At 38.4% G+C, this 23,953-nt stretch overlaps 1 protein-coding gene across 1 annotated transcript in view; it reads right to left on the bottom strand.

The window, feature by feature from the left end:
- Nucleotides 1-23,270, bottom strand: part of eif2b3 (eukaryotic translation initiation factor 2B, subunit 3 gamma) — a 156,405-nt gene extending 133,135 nt beyond the window's left edge. Inside the window, exons 1-2 of the mRNA XM_039734885.1 lie at nt 23,033-23,270; nt 21,976-22,133 (exon numbers count right to left, since the gene is read on the bottom strand). Of these exons, the coding sequence (XP_039590819.1) occupies nt 21,976-22,123 (148 nt within the window). The 5' untranslated portion in view covers nt 22,124-22,133; nt 23,033-23,270. The remainder of the gene's footprint in view (nt 1-21,975; nt 22,134-23,032) is intronic.
- Between the last annotated feature and the right edge of the window lie 683 nt (nt 23,271-23,953).

Here is a 23,953-nt window from a genome sequence, read left to right as displayed (position 1 = left end):
ATTCCTTTCTTACTACATCAATACACAGCTAGTCTTCCTCTTTATTTGAGACATCACACACTGCATGCACAGGTTTTTTTTTTTCTCACTGTCTTCCTTTAGCTGGACATTGACTTTTTCCACCGTGTGCTTTGTTTCCACAGTAGCTGCACTTATGAATATGCTTGTATGCGTCACTCGCTTCATAGTCTTTTGCTGCCTTCTCAATAGTGTAATGCTTTTTTGTTCAGTGCTCTTTGAGGCTCTTGGTTTTTGACTGCGTACTGCGGTGCTTGCGCTATCTTGTGCGATGTCCACGGCTTTATTTAATGTTAGCTAAGACCCCGGCACTTAAAAGTTTCTCTCAAAGTTTCGCTGAGTTTGTGCCAAACACCACCCTGACCATCTCATCTTCATTTCCGCAAGCACAGTCCTTCGCGGCAGAGTGTTTCTATTGGATTGCCGCTGATGGACAGCCTTATATGGGCAGGCACTCAATTACGTGGGAGGCGTGACGATGAGGGATGCAACTCTTCCCCAAACGGCGACCGAGCTGCAGGCTATGGCCGGTATATATGTACATAAGTAGGTTCCAGTTATGACTGTTACGCGTAGAATTTCTAAATGAAAACTGCCTAACTTTTGTAAGTAAGCTGTAAGGAATGAGCCTGGCAAATTTCAGCCTTTTACCTACACGGAAAGTTGGAGAATTAGTGATGAGTGAGTGAGTGAGTCAATGAGAGCTTTGCCTTTTATTAGTATAGAAGACCAATAAAAAAAATGTTTTTAATAGAGAAATGTTGGCCTACTGAAAAGTATGCCCATCACTCAATACTTGGTCGGGGCTCCTTTTGTATGAATTACTGCATCAATGCGGCATGGCATGGAGACAAACAGCCTGTGGCATTGCTGAGGTGTTAGCCCAGAATTCTTTGATAGCGGCCTTCAGCTCATCTGCATTGTTGGGTCTGGTGTCTCTCATCTTTCTCTTGACAGTTTAGGTCAGACAAGTTTGCTAGGCAATCAAGCACAGTGGTCATTAAACCAGGTATAGGTACTTTGGCAGTGTGGGCAGGTGGCAAGTCCTGCTGTTAAATGAAATCAGCAACTCCATAAAGCTTGTCAGCAGAGGGAAGCATGAAGTACTCTAAAAATGTTCTGGTAGACTTTGGACATGATAAAATACAGTAGACCAACACCAACACATGACATGGCTCCCCAAATCTTCACTGACTGTGGAAACTTTACACTGGACCTCAAGCAATTTGGGTTCTGTGCCTCTCCACTCTTCCTTCAGACTCTGGAGAACTTGATTTCCAAATTAAATGCAAAATTTACTTTCATCTGAAAAGAGGATTTTGGACCACTGAGCAATAGTCCAGTCAAGTTCAGGAGTGGCTTGACACAAGAAATGTGACAGTTCTACTCCTTGTGAATCTCCCCAAAATTCTTGAATGGGCTGTGCTTCACAATCCTCTCAAGGCTGCAGTTATCCCTGTTGCTTGTGCACCTTTTTCTGCCACATTTTTCCCCCCACTCACCTTTCCATTAATAAGCGTGGATACAGCACTCTGAACAGCCAGTTTCCTTAGCAATGACCTTTTGTGGCTTACAACTGTCAAGTCAGCAGTCTGCCCCATGATTGTGAGGCCTACTGAACCAGACTGAGAGATCATTTAAAGGCTCAGGACACCACTTTGCAGGTGTTTTGGGTTAATTAGCTGAGTCGACAATATTGAACTTTTTCACAATATTCTAATTTACGGAGATACTGAACTTTGGGTTTTCATTACCATAACCATAATCAGCAAAATGAAAAGAAATAAATGCTTGAAATATATCACTCAGTGTGTAATGAATCTATAGAATATATGACTTTCACTTTTATATTGAATTACTGAAATAAATTTTTTTTTGAGGATATTCTTATTTATTGTGATACCCCTGTAAATATTTACATCCCTGACTGCCACTTCTCTATGGCCATAAAAATGGACAATGCCCTGACTGCTGTTCCAATGTTTTACTTGGCCACAAAGCACACCATTTCACTCTATCATTACTTGCACAGTTTTTCTCTTTTCAGTCCCATTTGTTACTCATCGACTTTTCCAACTCTTGCAGCCTGCTCAGCTCCCCTTTTTAACCATAGAGAGAAGCACAGGGCCCACTCCTGTGAACATCATTGGTTGAAAGGAGCCCAGTGAGCACAGCCCTCAGTTTGTATCAGTGACTTTAATTTGCATAGGCTGAAGTTCACTGGCCTTTGACCTTTATACTAGCCAGCACCAACAACATATGCCGAGTCAGCCTCTTCAGCCAATAGACATGCTACTTCATAGCCAAGACACTACACTATGTGACTACTGGGGCTGGTAAGTCGAATGGTGCTCTTTAATTTTAATGTATTACACAAACAAAAAAATCTTACTTGAATAGTAAAACCGATAATAGAATGTAAGTAAACAGCTGATTAATTTTTCCTTTCACTATTTTTCACATTATATTACTCTAGACATGCTGATCTTTTTTGAGCATCCTCTACTAAGCAAACATGAATCTATTTGCATTCCTCAGTTGTAGCAAATCTGAGAACAGGAAGACCGTCCAGAGTATCATAAAAATGGCTCAGAGAATTACTGGCACTCAGCTACCATCACTGGACGAAATCTTCACTACCCGCTACAGAAGAGAAGCAAAGAACATTTGTAAAGATCCAACCCATCCCAGCCATAACATTTTTACTCCTCTGCCCTGTCGCAGGTGCTTCAGAGCCCTGCATGCCCCCACTACCAGACTGAAGAACAGCTTTTATCTCAAAGCAATCAGCCAATTAAATGCACAGTGATCACTGCCCTTTTCTACAACAGAAATTACCACTCATTGAACTGAACATCTGCATCAACCACATAAAGTCACACTCTTATACATGACCAATGTGGAACTCATAACCATTACATTAATGGTAATCTTCACTGTGACTTCTTTTATTTGTGACTTCATATATTATTTATCTATTTTTGCTTATATTTTTACATTTATTGTTACTCTGTGTATATTTGGAACTGTTAACAGTAATTGTGCTTCTCATAGTTTAATGTTTATTTAGTTTATCATCTACTCATATACATATATCTATGGCATCTATAGGCTTGCTCCAAACGATATTTCATTGTATTATAGAGTGATAATAAATGTACTTTGCATCTTGCAGCCTTCTGCCTTTTAAACATGCTCATTCAAATAGGATTGGGGGGCTGATTTTCCTACTCCCGACAATCTGATCTCAGGTTTAGTGCTATATTATGCAACAACTGCTAAGCACTCAAGTATGCAAACAAGGATTTGTTTTTTCCCATTATTCACAATGGTAAATAACTGCTATATTTCAAATTTTTATGTTGTTAATACAGTCGGACCTCGCTAAGTCGACCTTCCCTAAGTCAAAAACCTCCATATTTCGAATTGCTCGTTATTCCCCGGCCGAATTCCCATAAGACCAATGTATTTAGATCTCCTCAACTTGAAAACTTTTCGGCTCCCAACCTCCATTAGTCGAATTTTCTATGGCCTTTGGGTTATTATTCTGAGGCTACATTTCAGAACATGTGGTCCAGAAAACCAAGAAAAGGGACGCAAAGTCTTATCTTAATGCATTCCACAAGGGATTAAGTGACTCTCTGAGCGTAGGACGTCTATTTTGAGACCAAAAATGTCCGAAAACTAAAGTGAGTGGCTGGAATAATCTGCGTCCCTTCGGTGCTCCATGAGTCATAACCAACCGGGTGGCGTCTGGAATTTCCAAATTGTCTCAAGAAAGACGTTTTTAACCCATTTTCCCTTGACCTTTGTCAGTCTCTTGTCGGAAGGAGCCTTGAATATTGTTCGTGTCTGTGTGCTTCTCCATAGTCTCCCGTACGGTACGTGCCCTGAAAATGACAACTGGTAAGCGTAAGCTTAAAACGTTGTCAATCGCGGAAAAAGTTACTGTCATCAGAGCCGTCGAAAAGGGCGACAAGAAGACAGTGGACATTGCAGAGCAATTCGGCATTCCCACAAGTACGCTCTCCACTTTTCTGAAAGAAAAAGAAAAGATTTTGAAACTGTACAGTGAGAAGTCATGTGGCCATCAGAAGAGGATGAGGGAATGTGAGTATCCCGTCATTGAACAATACATTTTAAAGTGGTTTGTGCAAGCAAGGGATAGGAACGTTCCTATTGACTGGAAGCTTTTGCAACAATTGTATGTGTTTCGGTCCAGTGACGAGATTGAGGAGATTGATGAGCGAGATGCATCGGCACATCGACGCCAAGCGAAGTTAACAGACTTTTTTCTCTAAAGGTAACCTGTTTCATTGCACTATTCGATAGTACATACTGTAGATGCATGTACTGCAGCGCTTACTGATTCATTTTACACTCGCACCCCCTTTGACGGACGAGGCCGATTTCGCACCCCCTTGGTTTGAGAAGAAGTATGAAAAAATATGAGTTCATATGATAGTTCATAATACCCACGCAGCACTAAGTGCGCGTAAGAGCGGAAGTCATCCATTTTAACAAGCAGTGTATTGCACTGATACGAAATAGCCTGCCCAATTAATTATTTAGGAATGGATAGAAAAATTAAGATTTTGTACAAATAATGTTTTTCATTTTTCTTCCTCGATGGATTCTACTAGCACCCCCAATCAGGAAGCGCTGATGTACCAGTATGTAGCCTACATGTATACGTATAAAACGACAATATAATAAACGGCTATCTATATATATAATTCACTAAGGCAAGACAACCATGGAAAGCACGCCGGAAGGGGCGTGGATTCACTAAGCCGCCGACAAGTGAGACACCTATGGCACATGCAGGAAAGAGCCACGCCCACCAACTCCAAGACCATTGGATACGACAACAACTCACAGGGCCACGCCCACCACCTCAGACGCGACGACACAGAAAAAATGGCGTCATTTATATTCGTCTGTCGTAGAGGCCACATGCAGTGCAGGTCAGGTTAATGTCATGCACCTCCGAGCTATGTTGACTGTCAACGTAGGTTAAAACACACTGAAGTAGGCAGTCTTTAAAAACCGAGTTTTCAGTTACGACGCACGCCCACCCGCCCGCATGCACCATAGCAAACTGTTTTACACGCTACATGCAGCAATTCGCATTCGCGACAAACACGCGTCTTCTTAGATGCTCCTGCACTTTGTTCACAACCCCCTCGCTACTACCGTGATCGGGTGTCTTGGTTGGATTATATATAGAAAGGCAGCCAAAACCGCACAGAGCAATGAAAAGTCTACAGTTCCATCTTTTCATTCACGTACTGTTATATTCTCACACCGACCCGTTTTAGACAACCGTGTCTTTCCAGAAGTGTTTAGCATTCAATAAACAAGTTATGCATGACATTGAGAGTGTGTCTACCCGACGTAGGTTTGCCGTTGAACCCCATTCGGGCTGCAAACCGTGGAATTCCCACTAAGTGCGACTCATATGCTCCCACTGGTTGCGTCCCAAGCCTTTGTACACACCCCCCTCCCACCTCGCTACTACCGTGGTCGGGTATCTTGGTGGATTATGCAGTATATAGAATAGCTGCCAACACTGCACAGAGCAATGAAAAGTCTACGTCACTCACAGGTACATCTGGACTATGTAAAGACGACGACTCAAGTGACGAGTTGGAGGTGGGCACATGAGCGGGCAGTGCATACTGAACGAGAAATCAGCAGACTAGCATAACGGACGTAGCTGAATGGACGTCATTATCCTTTCCTCCCGTTCCACACTCCGCGCCGTCCACCCCATCCCTCCGTCTGGCAGGAGAAGGCGCGAGGACGGTGCGCCAGTTTTCAGTCACGGACGATTGTGTGTTGGTTGGTTCCGTGCGTTGTTACAATGTTGCTTTTCTACACTAAAGTTAAAAAACCAGCCTGAAGTTCTGAAACCTGCTTAAGATCTGAAAGTTTAAAATTGCCTTGGATTATAAAAGAAAGCAAGCCTGCATTTTCAACGCTATGGCATCCGAGTCCAGGAGCCAGAGAACATTTCAAACTACCATTGAAAGTAACAGTGGTGTGAGCGGAAGTCACGACAATAATGATGTTTCAATGGAGGATCATCTTCATGACGACATAAAGCCGTCCGATTCATTAACAACTAAACTTCAATCCGAAATGGACTACAAATACAAACAATTATCTAATGCGATGAAAACTGTGAAGGATTTAAAAAAAAATGAATTTAACTGTGAAACTATACAATCGATCATCAAGAACTCATTCTTTAATGAGAGAACTGAATATAAAAGGTTAAGTGACAAACTCTTATCCCTCCAGAGCAATGAAAATATACGGAAAATGCTACAAAAGGACTTTGATGCTAAAATGGAAACTTTTCGCACATTTTCGGAAAATATGATGGAATGGGTTTTTGAAGTACGTCAAAATTTAAGCTTCAACGAGCAGCCCGACTTTTCGGTTAACCAATTCAAAGAATACAGAACGACGAATGACATTCCTGACGTCTCTCCAGAAGATAGTATCTCACAGGTTTTCAATTCAAAGTAAAAGTCATGTAAGTTCTGCGGCTAATTCAGCCAAAGCCTCCCAAATCTCTGCAAAATCTAAACGTAGTGCAAGTTCAGCCGGGACTTCTATTAGCGCCATCAGATCTCAAGAGGCAGCACACGCCGTGCTGTTGGCTAAAGCGGAGAATCAAAGAAAGCAACAGGCTCTAGATTTAGAAGAATCTCAATTGAAAATTAAAAGAGATCAATTAGAATTGGAGGCAGCTATTGCAGAATCCGACGCAAAATTAAAAGCACTAAAAGGGCGCAATCGCAGTACAAATAGACTGAGTCAGAAACCAGATGTGAAATTTGAAAAGTCGTCAGATGCGAACAGTTACAACTTTACAAATATGAATGAAAGTAAAAATAAACCACAGCAACCGTTTTATCAGCAACAAAATGAAGCGCTTCTTCAACAATTGCATCATGAACAACGTTACGATCAACAGAAACAGCAACAAAACAACACAAGCGCCTAATGTACCCCACAAAAAGATCCCAGTATTTGAAGGCGATCCATTGACTTATATAAACTTTATAAGAGCATTTGATCGAGTTATCGACCAAGAAGTGAGTGATCCTGGTAGCAAATTAGAGTATTTGGTTCAATTCACCAAAGGCGAACCTAGAAACATTGCTCTGAATAATGCATACTTGCCGCCAGAAGAAGGATATAAAAATAGCAGAAGAATGTTAGAAAAATTTTATGGAAACCACGTTCATATAGGAGATGCTTACATGAAGAAAGTAAGGAAGTGGCCACAATTGAAATCAGGAGATATCGATAGCTTAAAGACATACACGCTCTTCATTGGTAATTGTAAAAGTGTTATGTCGGGCTTAAAGGACGGACACGAATTCGAAAACAATTTAAATATCCGCCTTATGTCATTGAAGCTACCCCAAGAACTACGAGAGCTCTAACAAAATAAAGCAACAGAGATCGAAAGCAAAGAAAGAAGAAGACCAGATCTCGCTGACTTATATAGTTTCTTAGAAGATCGACTCATAGCTTCCCTGGATCCAATGTATGGTGCTTCCTATTCAAGCTATACCTTCAAAAGGGAAAAAGAAAAGACTGATTACGAAAAATATCCTGCGAAAGGCAGAATGAGAAAGGACAACTTCGTCTCAAATTTTGCCACTACTGTTGAAAAGGAAAACAAAAAGGAGACAACTGAGCGTATACACGGTAAGCACTGTTTTTTCTGTGACAAAAGGCATGATCTTAATGACTGCAACGCAATTCAGAAATAAACTTATGAAGGTAAAATTGACTTTTTGAAATCCAAAGGCTTATGCTTTAAATGTCTAAAACAAGGACATCTTAGCAAAAATTGTGAAGAAAAAATTAAATGTAGTATATGCTCTCATTTTCATCCAGCTATTTTACATATAAATAAAGAAAAGGACTCTGATGATAAAGCTAAATCCATTAAAGAAGAGAGCTCTAAATCGAAAACGAAAAGCGCTTCTTCGACGAATAAGCCCAGAACACCGAAAGAGTTTTGTATGGCAACCGGGGCCGGAAATAGTGTCATAGCTGCAGTCCCAGTTAAAGTCAAATCCAAAGGGAATGAAAAATATATTGAAACATATGCTCTAATAGACCCATGTAGCACAGCCACATTTTGCACAGAGAGCTTAAGAGAACAATTAAACCTCTCAGGCTGAAAATCGCATCTGTATCTCAACACTCTAGATAATCTAAAAAAACCATTAAAATGTAAAAAGTCTGTGGGATAGAAGAAAACATGTTTTATGACTTACCAGAGGTACGTACAGCAACTGTTATACCTGGAAATAAAGATAAAATTCCTACTCAAGAAGATATTACGAAATGGCCTTACCTTAAAGATGTACACCTACCCCAAATAAACGCAGAAGTAGGTTTAATAATAGGTACAGACTCTCGTAAACTCTTGGAGCCATGGGAAATCATACATAGCGAAGGAGATGGACCTTTTGCAACAAGAACAGTTCTAGGATGGACTGTTACTTGCTATACAAAGGAGTCAGACAACGAAAGTGAAAAAAGATGTTCAGTCAATTGTGTAACAATAAAGGAAGTAGAACAAAAGTTACTCAAGCAATACAATATAGACTTTCCAGAACGCGACTGTGAAGAAAAAGAGGAAATGTCACAGGAAGATATTAAATTCATGCGCATAGCCTCAGATACTAAAAGTGCCAAACAATCATTGTATTGCAAAACGACGTGCTATAGGACTTAAAAGGAAACTTACAAGGTACCCAACGTTTCATGAGGATTATAAAGCGTTCATGAAAGACATTTTAGACAAAGGTTACGCCATAAAGGGACCCACTGAACAGCGGACCCTTGAAAAAGAAAAAATATGGTACATCTCTCATCATGGAGTGTATCATCCAAAGAAAAACAAAATAAGAGTGGTATTTGATTGTACAGCCACTTATCAAGGTTTTTCTCTAAATGAACAGTTGCTGAAAGGACCTGATTTAACTAATACACTCATTGGAGTTCTTACAAGATTCAGAGAGGAACCAATCGCTCTCATGGCAGACATTAAATCAATGTTCTATCAAGTGAAAGTACCAGAAAAAGACATGGATCGTCCTCGTTTTCTGTGGTGGCCCGAAGGTAATCTAAACAATGAACTTGAGGAATACAAAATGACAGTGCATCTATTTGGTGCTACTTTGTGACCCAGTTGTGCCTCTTATGCCTTAAGAAGAACAGCAGAGGATACAAGAGGCACAGCTCCTGAGGAAGCAGTTAACACTGTGTTAAATAATTTCTATGTTGACGACTGTTTAAAGTCAGTTGCTACTGAAGAACAAGCCATAAAATTGGCCAAAGATCTTAAAGCCCTCTGCTTAAAGGGAGGATTTTATCTTACAAAATGGATAAGTAATAGCAGAGCAGTTTTGCTGTCAATACCTGAAGAAGATAGGGCAATAGATCAAAAAGACTTGGACTTAAGCCATGATCTGTTACCAGTTGATAGAGCTTTGGGTGTTCAATGGTGCACACAGACTGACAGTTTCAAGTTCCAGGTAAAGCTGCAAGATAAGCCTGCTACAAGACGTGGCATTCTGTCAGTGGTCAGTTCAATATATGACCCACTTGGATTTTTAGCGCCAGTCATATTGCCTGCCAAGCTTATTCTAAGAGAACTGTGTAAAGAAAAATATGCTTGGGATCAAGAAGTGGAAGCTAAGTACGTTCGGCAATGGAAAAAATGGATGGACGAATTGCAGCTTCTTGTGGATGCATCATTCATGCATCATTTTGGAGATGCTTTAGAAAACAGGTATGGCACTGTTTCCTACCTCCATTTAACTAACAAAGAAAATGAGAGACATTGTTAATTTCTAATGGGGAAATCAAGAGTGGCACCACTAAAATCTGTCACTATACCAAGATTGGAACTTACATCAGCAGTGGTTGCAGTCAAAATGGACAAAATGTTAAAACGAGAATTACAGATTCTCCTGCAAGAGTCGATCTTTTGGACTGACAGCACCACAGTACTAAGGTACATCGCAAATGAAAGTGCACACTACAAAACCTTTGTTGCCAACAGAATAGCAGTGATAAGAGAGCACACGCAACCCTCACAATGGAGATACGTCACATCTGCACAAAATCCTGCGGATCAGGCATCAAGAGGTTTAACAATAGAAAGCTTCATCAAAAGTAAGATTTGGATACAAAGCCCGAATTTCTTACTACAGCCAGAGCACGAATGGCCCAAAAGACCGGATGAGGTGGACTTGTCTACTAGCGACGATCCAGAAATCAAAAGGTGTGTAGCAAATTTTGCATGTGTAGAAGAAAAAACTGAACCGGTAAAAAGACTTACAGAGTACTACTCAGAATGGTACAAATTAAAGAAATCAATAGCTTGGTTCCTTAAGTTTAAAGAAGTGCTAATGCATTTGAAAGAAGAGAGAAAGGCAATTCAATATACAGTTAGCCAATCTGGACATAGCCCAGAAAGACAAAAGATGCTGATCGCGAAACATATGAAGGAATACAAATCAATAATGAGACTAAAGCCACTGTCTCTAGATGACTTGTCTAAAGCAGAAAATGAGCTTATTCGCCTAAGTCAAGTATAAGCTTACCCAGAAGAAATTAAAGCACTAAGTAAAAATCAGCCTATAAAGAAAAGCAGTAAAATCATTAAACTGGATCCAGTTCTACAAGAAGGAATATTAAGAGTCGGAGGAAGACTCAGCAAATCAGCTATACCAAAGGAACCCAAGCATCCTGCAATAGTTCATAAAAACTCGCATATCGCTACACTCTTAATCAGACACCTTTACCAAGAACATAGACACCGTGGACATAATTATTTGTTAGCAGAACTACGTCAAAAATACTGGATACCTCAGGCAAACGCAGCTATTAGAAAAATAATTTCGAAGTGCACTACGTGCTGAAGATACAATGCGAAAGCTGGTGAGCAAAAAATGGCAGATTTGCCAGAAGATCGCCTAGCACCCAACAAACCGCCTTTCACTAATGTTGGAGTCAATTATTTTGGACCCTTTTTTGTCAAAATAGGACGAAGCTTAGTCAAAAGGTATGGAGTAATTTTCATCTGCTTAACAACTAGAGCCGCGCACATTGAGATTGCACACAATTTAGACACGGATTCCTGTATCCAAGCGATTCTCAGATTTAAGAGTAGCAGAGGCCGAGTTAAAATCATGCGCTCAGATAATGGAACAAATTTTGTTGGAGCGGAAAGAGAGCTACGAGAAGCCACAAAAAATTTGGAACATGAAAAAAATCGGCAACGAAATGATGCGAAGAGAAATCAAATGGATTTTTAACCCACCATCAGCCTCTCATCAAGGCAGAGTTTGGGAAAGACAAATCATAAGTATAAGAAAGATTTTAAATTCAACACTAAACCAACAAACACTCGATGATCAAAATCTTCATACACTGATGAGCGAAGTGGAATCAATACTTAATAACAGACCCCTTACAGAGACATCTAACGATCCTAATGATCTGGAACCGCTCACACCCAATCATCTATTGTTATTGGACACTCAACCCGAAATACCACCTGAACTTGTTTCAAAAAACAAATCATATCCAAGAAGACGCTGGAAACAAATTCAATACATGGCAGATTCGTTTTGGAAAAGATGGACTAAAGAGTATTTGCCAATACTTCAGGAATGTCAAAAATGGCTTACACCAAGAAGAAACTTTGAACCAAGAGACATCGTTCTAATTGTGGATAAAGCTACACCTCGCAATTCCTGGGTAATGGGTCGAGTCATCAAGACAATGCCAGATGTCAAAGGTGCAGTCAGAAGAGTTTGTGTACAAACCGAAAACAGTACACTGGACAGACCCGTGAAAAAACTGTACCTGATCCAGGAGGCATCAAATAATTAAAATGACTCATTTTCTTTTTGCATACCTAATCTTAAAGCCTTTTAAATTTTGTGCTTGTGTTTATACATTAGAGTTTAAGCTTTAAAGTTTCTTAAGTCTAGCATTTGTGTTTTTATAGTAGAAACTAAGTTAAGCTTCTTAAGGTTTATTTTAAGTTTGGTAAAGTAATGAAGGCTCTTATTAAGTAAAGTTAAGTAATTGATTTCTGCCCTAACATAAACAATTAGGGGCCGGATATGTAAGAGCCATTTTCCTAGTTCTATAAAATGTATGAATATTTACTAGATGATAATGCATAAAATATGGGAGGTTCCTATAACCCCCGTGAATAGAATTGAGTTGGTATTTTCCTGTCATTTTCTAACAGTTTTGAGCAAACAATGTTCTCCAGTTAGTGTCTAGCCTCGCCTTGTGTAAGGTACAGAGGCATCCGGTTTTTTAACCGTATCCTTGTTTGTGCTTGTGTTCGTGCTTGCGCACGTGACCGTGCCTGGGCGCATGTCTATGTGCCAACGGCCTACGGGCCTTTTGAGTGTGAAGTAACTCATAAAATAAAAGATTTAAGTGTTGAACCATATGTTTAAAGCATACAGAAGAAGAAATTAAGAACCTTTAAGTACAGAAATAACCAAAGCTTCTTAAGAAAAACTAAGTCTATAGAAGATACATTTTTCCTTTTTTTTTTGCCTTTATTTTATGTGTGTAACTATTTTTCCTTTTATTCTTGTTTGGATTATTTGCTTTTAACTTTCACTAAATATTTTAAAAACAAACTTTTGGACTGAGAGATTTCTTTGACACGCGTCTTACCTGTGCCTGACTTCGCCTTATACATCGGCGGCTACAATCACTTTCATTAGTTAAGAGTTTGCTCTTTATTTTCGTAAATACTTCATTCAAACGATGCAGTGGGTATGGCTGCTGGAATGTCATACGTACAGTGCTGTTTTCAATTGATTAAGCAATGTTTCTACAATGGAAAGAAACTCTGACAAAAGAGAACAAATTGCAGAATGACATTAAGCCTGAATCTATATATATAAAATTCTTTTTGCGTTTGAAACGGAAATTACATATGACCATACGAAACGGAAATTACGTATGACCACAGAACATATTATAACACAGGAACTTTTCACTTCGTTTGTGGATGCCATTTTTTTATCGTCTTTACGAATTGTTATTATTTGAGAGTTACTTTACTGATATTGAAAAGAAGTTAACACAAACACGCCGATCTATCCCATTGGAGTGCGCCCCTCATCGCCTTCTCCCAGCCCTCCTCTCTGGACTCCGGCGCTGAGCCGTCCGCCACCAGGCTCGTTCTGACAGAGAAGTTTTATTTATTTGTCCACATGACTGTCGCAGAAACTGCCACATTATAACTTTTTTTAAATTGGCAGTACTTGATAGTAGAAGAGATGAGGAATACAGCTTTGCGTCTTTCTATTTTTTAACTGCGCCGAGTTGTAAACAATGTGAAGACGACACTGCCTTCAGCAATGAGGGGCAATGAGAACAATGTGGATGCTCGAAGGCGCGGAATGTCGGGCTGCTCCGCTGGGTCGAGAGTTTTGCAGTTTCGGGCGGCGTCCTCTCTTCTTGCACTGTTTGTGACACTTCGAGTGCCCCGTTGGCTCCTGGGAGAGTGGAAATCTTTGCGAATAAGTGTAATCAGCGCCATCGTAGCAAAACTCTCTTTGTAAATTCCGCTTCATGACTACTTACCGTCCCTTAAGTTGAGTTCAGGCCACTAAAACCCCGCAACATTCAAGGTTGCTTTTGTGATGAATTCTTTTAAGAAGATGGAGGGTTTACATCTAAGAAGATGTACCGACCTCTTCATATAAAGTTTTGGACTTGGGAATTGTTTGGACCTTCTGCCCGTTAAGCACAGAAGGGCAGCATCCACATTTCTCAGAATAATTTTTCTCTTAAATCACAGGCACATAGTGCAAGGTTGTCAGGCAGAAATTTGTAGGATCGCATAGAAAATGTAATTTCTATACCACAGCGGTCGTGTAGCGCCTTTCACAAGGGATCTCCTACCGAGAGATGATAAAATACATTTAAGCTGCTGTTAGTGCTACTTACCTGTTGTGTTATAGCGCCTTTAAAATATACCTTACCCGAAAGCACTCCAGTACTGCTCAATGTATCTTTACTTCTTACATGTTAATGTTTTACTGTTTAATAATTTATATACTACATTTTATTTTTTTCCCTTGCACTCAGTGAGCGAAGCCACTGGGTAATCAGCTAATGATAAATAAAATGGTTTTCATTATTTCTTTAAATGAATCGCCAATGTTAAATTCACTCTTATAGCGTTTAATTAATAAGTAGACTATATAAGGGACTGTTATTTTCATATCTACACTTTAACCATTAATTTAACATTGGTGTTTTTGCTGTACACAAAACAAAGCATTTGTTAACTTATGTCATGCACACACAGCAGTTCACACTTGTACAGACGCATCCACTTCATGGTGATTGCTTCCTGCATCCTAGTACCCCAAAGTCTTAGGGAAAAAAGTCACCTTTAAATCTATATAAAAAAATGTAATCTTTAAACCTATACTTTTCATTTTAGTAATGTTTTGATGAGAACACCGCAAACTGGTGCCAGCAAATATTTCAATGAAAGCTGTAATGGCATTTCTGTTTTATTTAAGACAGTTTCATTTTCTGTCAATTGCAAGATTTGGTGAAATTACCAATACTATGATTTTGATACTAATTATTTATAAGCATAATGTAAGACACTCAATAGGTTACAGCAGGATGAAACCAGTCTATTCTTTTGAAAAGTGCAGACACAAACAATCATTGGAAAAATTTCTGGATCATCAATGTGTGAAAATGCATTAATGTGAAGTCCAGTAAAAAAGAAAATGAAAACCGTTCGGTTTTTAAGACTTTCTTGATTCGGAGTTGCTGATAACAGCTTATAAAACTGCATGGCATACAATGGAGTCTTGTATACATCATCTGGTAATAATTAATTGCAAAGAGAACAAGAATTGTGTTTACAAATATCTAGATAACCCACAAGCCCCTCACATTAACTTGGAGGGTTAACTTTGGGAAACAAAAATAGTAATTTGCAGCTAAAATAATTCAGAAATGAAGAATAAGTTAATTAAATTTGTATGTATCAACAGCTATCACAACAATTGATATTTTTCTAGAATTATTTAAAATATCAAATAAACAGCAGGTTATTTTTGAAATTGTAGAAATACTTACTAAAAATAGGTTTTTAAGGTATAAAACTGGCAATGAAGGTATAACATTTAAAAACATGAAATTAAAAAAAAATTAAACTGTAAACCAACAGTCACCATCCTAAACTGAACACAAATGAAACAAATACAATTATAAATTACAAACCATCCTTCAAAGACCAGTATGCAGCTTTTTTAAATTACAGCCATTACCTGTAATTGCACACAAGTATTAATACAGGTTTGCGTGGCCCCATAAAGTGATAGTTTTCAAGGAGGTTGCACAAATGAAGAGAAAGAATCACATTGCATGACAGTTGCAGTTAAAATATAGAACCTTTTTAATTGAACACATTTTGCAAACAACTTAAAACTATAATTTTGACAACATATTTTCAACCATCCAAAGAGGCATTTAGACTTAGTAAAAAATCTAGAGGTGCTGGTCAAAAGTTGTATTGCACTGAACATGTCCAAGAAAAGAAATAAACAGTAAATATTTTTTGCAAACCAACTACACTTTCTGTCAATGTTTTCTGTTAATCTCTGTCCACTGACACGTTAGCTGTATGGATTGTAATGGTGTTGGTTATCTCGATCCACCGCTTGCAGTTTTTGTTGTAGGCAGTACCTCTAGCAAACGCATCTACAAGTGACGTCTGACTCGAGTGTCCTCTAGCTTTATCAGTTTTACCTGAGGACGTGGAGGGTGCCAATCTTAGTTCCATACATTCATGGTACTCCAAAGCATGTTTGCAGCTAAGGTGGTGCAGCAACTTGCTTGTGTTGCTGCCTACGGCAACAACTTTAGCTTGACAGTATTTGCAGTAAATACCTGTTTGTTCCACATCCATCCTTTTAACACCAAAGTATCTCCAGACAACAGATACGGCTTTTTTTTAGCAAAAGTTCTTCTGTGTCATCATGTTCAATTTTATCGTCTGCTACAGCTTCAGTTTTGGAATATTCTCCGTCCATTTTCACCACTCAATACCTCCACTAACGCATGTACTCCATTACATGCGTGTTTAGCGGTGTATCAGTGAAAAAGGTTCCCCCTTAAACAGTTTCCCGCTGCACCACATTCTGAAAGTTGTTTAGGCTATTTAAACCGGTGTTGCAATATGAGAAAACTCCATATCGTAACAAAAATAAAAAGGTTTTTGGTATGAACAGGTATACCTCCCAGCACTACCCCCAGTACATATATACATATATATACATATACTCACATATATGCACATACATACATATACAGTTGTGCTTGAAAGTTTGTGAACCCTTTAGAATTTTCTACATTTCTGCATAAATATGACTTAAAACATCATCAGATTTTCACTCAAGTCCTAAATGTAGATAAAGAGAAACCAGTTAAACAAATGAGACAAAAATATTATACTTGGTCATTTATTTATTGAGGAAAATTATCGAATATTACATATTTGTGAGTGGCAAAAGTATGTGAACCTCTAGGATTAGCAGTTAGTTTGAAGGTGAAATTAGAGTCAGGCGTTTTCAATCAATGGGATGACAATCAGGTGTGACTGGGCACCCTGTGTTATTTAAAGAACAGGGATCTATCAAAGTCTGCTCTTCACAACATGTTTGTGTAAATGTATCATGGCACGAACAAAGGAGATTTCTGAGGACCTCAGAAAAAGAATTGTTGATGCTCATCAGGCTGAAAAATGTTACAAAACCATGTCTAAAGAGTTTGGACTCCACCAATCCACAGTCAGACAGACTGTGTACAAATGGAGGAAATTCAAGACCATTGTTACCCTCCCCAGGAGAGGTCGACCAACAAAGATCACTCCAAGAGTAGGGCGTGTAAAGAGTAGGGCGTGTAATAGTTGGCGAAGGTCACAAAGGACCCCAGGGTAACTTCTAAGCAACTAAAGGCCTCTCTCACTAGTGTTCATGTTCATGAGTCCACAATCAGGAAAACACACAACAATGGTGTGCATGGCAGGGTTGCAAGGAGAAAACCACTGCTCTCCAAAAAAAACATTGCTGCTTGTCTGCAGTTTGCTAAAGATCATGTGGACAAACCAGAAGGCTATTGGAAGAACGTTTTGTGGACGGATGAGACCAAAATAGAACCTTTTGGTTTAAAAGAAAAGCGTTATGTTTGGAGAAAGGAAAACACGGCATTCCAGCATAAGAACCTTATCCCATCTGTGAAACATGGTGGTGGTAGTATCATGGTTTGGGCCTGTTTTGCTGCATCTGGGCCAGGACGGCTTGCCTTCATTGATGGAACAATGAATTCTGAATTATATCAGAGAATTCTAAAGGAAAATGTCAGGACATCTGTCCATGAACATAGGGATAGAAAGTCAATTCTCGATGCACATGATTTACGCAGCCCAGCATGCTATTGTAGTCGATCACAACACAAGTCTTTGTAACCTGCTTGCTGTCTTTTGCTTGTACAATGATTGTAGCTGCATTATGTACAGTGCTCAGAAGACAAACATCTTTTATATCCTTCCATTTCACCGCGAGCACTTTACCCTTTTGCCAAGCTACTAGTGCACCTCTCTGTAATTTAGCTCTGCCAGAGTCTTCAGGCATGCCACGACGGTTAGGAAGCACTGTTCCATATGCATCAGTCTTTGCAGCAAGATGTCAAATAGCTTTGGCGAAGTATAAAAATTGTCCACGGTTACACAGTAACCTTGACCCAGAAGAGCATATATCAAAGTAAGAACACATGATGTAGCAATGCCGTATTGATTTTATTTCGGATCAAACATTGCCCCTTTCTCTGTGTACAGAACCAAATTCCAAATAAATAAAGTTTTAGATTCACAAAGCTTGTCAAGCTTTATGTCAAATTACTGTATCCATGACAGTCTGCCCTTATAAGCTATGAGACTTTCATCGATGCTGACACTACAGTCCAGAATGTAAAAATTTTACTAAAATCACCTGGTATAGCTCCCAAATCTTCTTATTTTTGGTGCTGGATGAGTATTCTCTTCAAAGTCATTGTTTGTAAAGTGCAGATCTTCTTATATAATACGCCACCGCGACTGTCCGTTTGTCTGTCCAGGATTTGAAATCACCTGTAGCTCGCAAACCGTTTGACCTATTGACCTGAAATTTGGTACACATATATTACACGATCTCTACTGTCAGCTTTCGGGGTGATGATTTTTATTACTCTTTTTATTTTATTTTATTATAGTATCAACTCTTGGCAGCAGACAGGCCATGCGCCGCATGTGTATAGGCGACATTCTCATTGCTACCACCTTTGCCGTCACTTCCTCTACCTTGAACACTTAAGTGCCAGCTTAAGTGAAAAACTAAGAAAATTTTACTAAGTTATTGGAACACAAAAACTGACTTAATCAGTTTTAACATGAAAAGATGCAGACGGAAGAAGAGAAGAAGCGGGCCGCTAGAGTGGAGAAAAGAAGAGCTGCTCACGAAGCAGCAAGTGTATCAACCTCTGAGCAAATGAATGCTAAACGTACAGATAAAGAGTATAAAAACTATAAGTCAAGTGTATTCACTGCACATTTGTCGTGCAGTACGTCATTACTGGTATTTCATAATTAGTGAAAACCTACACTCAGACATAATTTCTCCAAGGAATGGTAGCACTTGCAGTATTTTTACAGCCTGAGTGATTCTGAGTTTTAAAGCTTACGCAAGAAGCATCTGTACAGTTACCCGGATGACACTTGGAACTAACGCATTTAGCATGGTTTTCGCAGCCCGTGTAACGCTCAGGTCTAAAGCTAAAGAGGTTACCAAATACACATGGTGAAAACATGCAAACTCTATACAAACACTGAATAAGTCAGTGGTAAAACCTGAACTCATGGCACCAAATAAGAATAATAATACATTTTATTTATATACACCTTTCCCATACTCAAATTGCTTCAGAAATAGTCAAAGGAGTACAAAAGGAATAAAAGCAAAAATGATTCTATTAGCACAAGATACAAACTAATATGATACATTAAACATGAAATAACACATAAATAATTGAAAGTCAAAAGGTTTGAATTAAATCATAAAATCAAGATGGAAAAAAAGAGCAATGAAAATTTGTTTTGGGTCTCTTACATGTAGGAATATAAATATATATGTTACAATTTCTCACAAAGATAAGGCACAATGAATAGGATAAGAGCAGATTCATTTATCAGCTTTACAGCCGAACGCTGGAGGACGTTGATCATTCAATGGCTATTTGTTTGCTCTTCAGTTCAAATCTAACAACCCCATCCAGACCTATGCACCAGACGGAGTTTTTTTTTCTTTTCATTTCTCAATGACATATCAAGATTGCAGTCTGCAAAGAATCAAGAATTGATGAGCTGTATGTTAAGCAAGGGAATGTCAGATAAAGACATTTTTCTGCACAAAGTTCCATCAGCAGAGTTTATTTCAATATTGAGCAGATTTGGTACTTTATTCTTGTTAAAAACACCCATGAGCGGATGGCATGCTTCAGAGTTAACAGTAATGGGGCACTCCAAAGCACAGCATGTCAAGCTCCCCTGCTAAAAACTTTGCAATTCTGCAGCATTCTAAATATATTAAGATTACTGGAGTCCATCCACTTGCGGTCAATGAAGCATTTAACATAAAGAAGTTCTTCATGATAGTGACAGGAACACACTCACACCACCCACATGAAAACCTCAGTGCTAAATACTTGATTAAAATTAAGTGCATTTGTGCAATGTTGACTTGATTGATAACATTGACTGCATGCTATGCTGCACTGCAAAGGTACCCGTAACAAATAAATATTTGTGCATGGTTAAGCTGAAATTCCTACCTTTTTTGGCATAAAAAGTAAAAAATTTTTGCAGTCTAAACATTAGACTGAACTTGAAATGTGGGGCTGGATATTCGAGCTTGACAAATCCTAGATGGCTCTAATTTTCAAACATGTGGCATGTTTTAATTTAAGTGCCTTTTCATTGAACTTTGGTGAAAACTCCCTTCCAGTTGCTTTCAGCAGGTTATCCGTTATTGACGGTCAATTATTACCAATTAAATCTACACAAGAAGTCACTGACAAGTGATGAGGCTTTTGTATTTGCTTTCATTTGTAGAGAGGAGAGCTGGCTGATGAACGGAATGACCATTGAAAGGAGCAGCAAGGAGGAATACTTGTACATGAACACATACATATCTCTAAACTAATGTTATGAATGCGCAATTTTAAATAATATTTAATACATTAACCAGCAACTGCATGGTCACATGTAAATTATGCACAATGACTAGTGTTGAACATCAAAATTTAAATAGTTTTGTTTTCATTTTTACTTTCTCATTTTCATTTAGTCTAGTTTTCAGACTTTTTTCTTTTAATTTTAGTTAACGAAATGATTATTTTCTTGTAAATGATATGGTTCATTTTAATTCTCATTAACGGGAATAAGACTGCTCTTCAATCGCGGTGCTGCAAGGGAAAAACATTTATTTTTATGATGATTATGTGCATCTTTCTTTACTTTTGGTTTTGTGTATGTATATAAGTTGCCTTTGTTATGTTCATGTCTTTTGTGGGTGGATCTCAAAGAGACAGGGTCACCTGCCAATGACTGCCTGCCCACCCACCCTGTAAATCCGGAGGGTCTTCCACAGTTCCTGGCAGTTCACTGTGAATGCTTTTTGAGGTGGTGAGTGCTTGTGGTTTTGTAAATTCTTTATACCCTGTGATTTTTCTGAATTTTTTTTTCCTTTTGCTCCACGTTTTTATCATGCTTTCAGAGTCTGAATTGATACTCTGTTCACCTTGGATTGCCTTTTTGCTCAATTTTGCCTTTGTACTTCACAGAGCTTCACTGGAAATAGAATTCTTTTTTGTGAAGAATAAATCTTTTATTTCATAAAGATTTGGTGTTTACTCTGGTTACAAGTCAGGGTGTTATGCTTCTCTATGCGCATTAGTAAGACGTTTTTGGGACTACATGCTTTAGCCTAGTCCACGGCACACACATTCACAACTGCAGACTTTAAAGGGGGATTACATACAAATAACAAAAACCACAAAAAGAAATACTGCACTTGAGTCAATGGCAAAAATAAATGTAAATCATACACATCTATTAATGATAATAATATATGCTCAAATTTCACATTATTATGATGGATTAAAAATATGCAAAAGAATACTGCAGAACTGTTTATTGTAATGACCACCGACAAAAGACAAGTCACTAAGAAAAGTAGTAATTGATCTAATGCACAAATGCTTTACTTATAGATAATTATGTTCAAGAGTAAGCATCTCCAGTGACCTAATAATATTATTATTATTACTTATTATTTAACTGATGCCTTTATCTACGGTCACTTACAACAAATGAGAGACAATTGGGAGCAGAGCCAGGTGAAGAAATCTGGTCATGCAGGAAATCCTCGGTTTAAAGCTTTAACTACTACAACACACTGCCTGATCATAATATCAGCCCTTGGTTTAAAAAAATATTGTATACAGAAAAGCTCTTAGCTAGCTACAGAGTATCTCTGATACATCTGATTTACCAATGTTAACTGACTCCCATTTTATTATAAAATTCATCAGGAAAAAAATAGCTGCTGTATCTGTGTGTGTGTTTATATATACACACAGTATCCTTACTCTGTGCCAAACAATTAATTAATTAAAAGCACCACCACCACAGTGTTTAAACTTATTTGCTTTATGATTCATACAAACAAATTACAAGTACATTTTTTCAGGCAAATAAGGATAACATCTTCGATCATATTTGCATCATCAAAACTAATAAGACAGTACCTTCAAATCCACTTCTTTCCAGTAGATTCAGAGGGTACCAAATCAAAGGTTTGTTGCCAACAGGAAGCAAGGGTTTAGGGATACTGTATGTCAAGTCCATCATCCTCGAACCCCCTCCTGCTGCCATTACCACTGCCTGCAATTCCATTTTGGAAAAACTAAACAAACACGAAAAAAATACAAAAAGTGATCTGATGCAGCAAACAAATAGCAAAATCAACAAATACAAAAAGTGATCTGATGCAGCAAACAAATAGCAAAATCAACTTTACTTTTTATTTTTAACCATAAAGCCAATATTACTTACTCTAATACACAAGTTCAACCTGACTGCTGCATCTGTCATTCATTCATTCATTCATTTTAACCCCATTATGCATATTTTAGAACTCTCCTGTAAATGTAACATATTGATAACAGCTTACACAACACTAGGCCACTTACTTACTTACTTACTTACTGTTTATACGGAATGTCAAAAGTTGATTATAATTAAGAAATTGTGCGAAAAAAAAAACTCAATAAGTACTCGGATTTGATTAACTTTTTTTCCTTATTCCAGATCTTAGGGTTTCGATTCAAATAACTTTAAAATGTACTGAACTGATACATTATGTCACCTACAAATAATATTCTAGCGTAATCAATTTCATTTTGCGTCGGCAATACAGAACTGCCTTTTCAAAAACAGACTGACAGCTTTGGGTATTCTGCTCACATCTTATTATATTAGTGACGTTATATATAAAGAAACTGTATAGGCATGAATAATCTATGATCACTGCAAGACGACCTTTTCGGACGGAAAGCTTTTAGACTATAATAATAAAAAAAAACACCTATAGCAAAATTACATTCAATTCTTTACTGTATTATAAGACCCATTAATAGACAGGGGATTGTCTTAAGCGCATTGTTAAACGTGTACAAGTAAGAACGTGTCTCGTTTTATTAGGGAAAAGAAAAAGTCTGACGGTAGCAACCATTCATTCTCCTTTTCGAATCCGCTTTGCCTTACTTATACGATGCAGTGTAAAAATTATAAAAATATGCTTACCTAGAAAGGTTGTCTTCTACTCTCGGCGTATCAGATAAGTATCATAACACCTTTCCGGATTTAACTATTCCGTTTAACACGTGTATGGTTTTCTGCAAAGACGATTATGAGTAATGATTAAGCATGTATTAATCGAAACACAAATAGGAATGTTTTATTCTGTCACGTTTTGCTTATGAAACTGTGCAACACTCTGAAGTCTAGCACGACTTGATAATGCGACCCTCGGAAACAAACAGCGTGCTACGTTAGTTCCGACTTCGTATGACAATGTTGAAGATTTTTTTTGTTCTACGCTGTAATTCCATAGTGTCGTGTTGACACCACTTTGGCTGTACAACTATATTATTCTTGTATCTCTTTGCCCTGGTAAATGTTATTTTTAATTTCTCACCAGTGTAACAGAGTTCGGCGTGTGAGAATGTTAGGCGCAAATAAAGGCTGCTCAACAGACCGGTTTATCTTCAGGCAGGAAGGCGCTAAACATGAAAAGTCATTCCTTGCCATAGCCATACCTGTAGGCTTCGATGTTGACCAAGGCTTGTGGATACTGCACAGTAAAGTAGTTTAGTTTCACTTATAAAAAAGGAAAGTTCAGAAAATTGGGAGAGCATTTTGAACCAGAATTCAAAAACACAACTATAAAGACGTGCGCTCTGAAAGAGAAACAGGGTGAGACTCAGGCATTGGTCTGTATATGATAGTGAAAGATTTTTGCAGTAATCAAGGTGTGATATTGTTGCTGTTTTTATGTTCAACTCTGATGTAGTTTCAGATGATGATATAGTATAGTTTGGCAGTGTGAGGGATGCCTGGGGCCCATGCCTGGCTGGGACGCCCCTGCAGCATATGTTCCAGAGGAGCAAGCATGGGAAACCCAAATATCTCTCCCTGGACGGTAGATGGCAGCCTCCCTGGATT

Source organism: Polypterus senegalus, chromosome 14 (genome assembly GCF_016835505.1).
Source record: "Polypterus senegalus isolate Bchr_013 chromosome 14, ASM1683550v1, whole genome shotgun sequence".
Classification (NCBI taxonomy): domain Eukaryota; kingdom Metazoa; phylum Chordata; class Cladistia; order Polypteriformes; family Polypteridae; genus Polypterus; species Polypterus senegalus.
The sequence above is the reverse complement of the archived record's forward strand: the minus strand, read 5'-3'. Positions and strand labels throughout refer to the sequence as shown.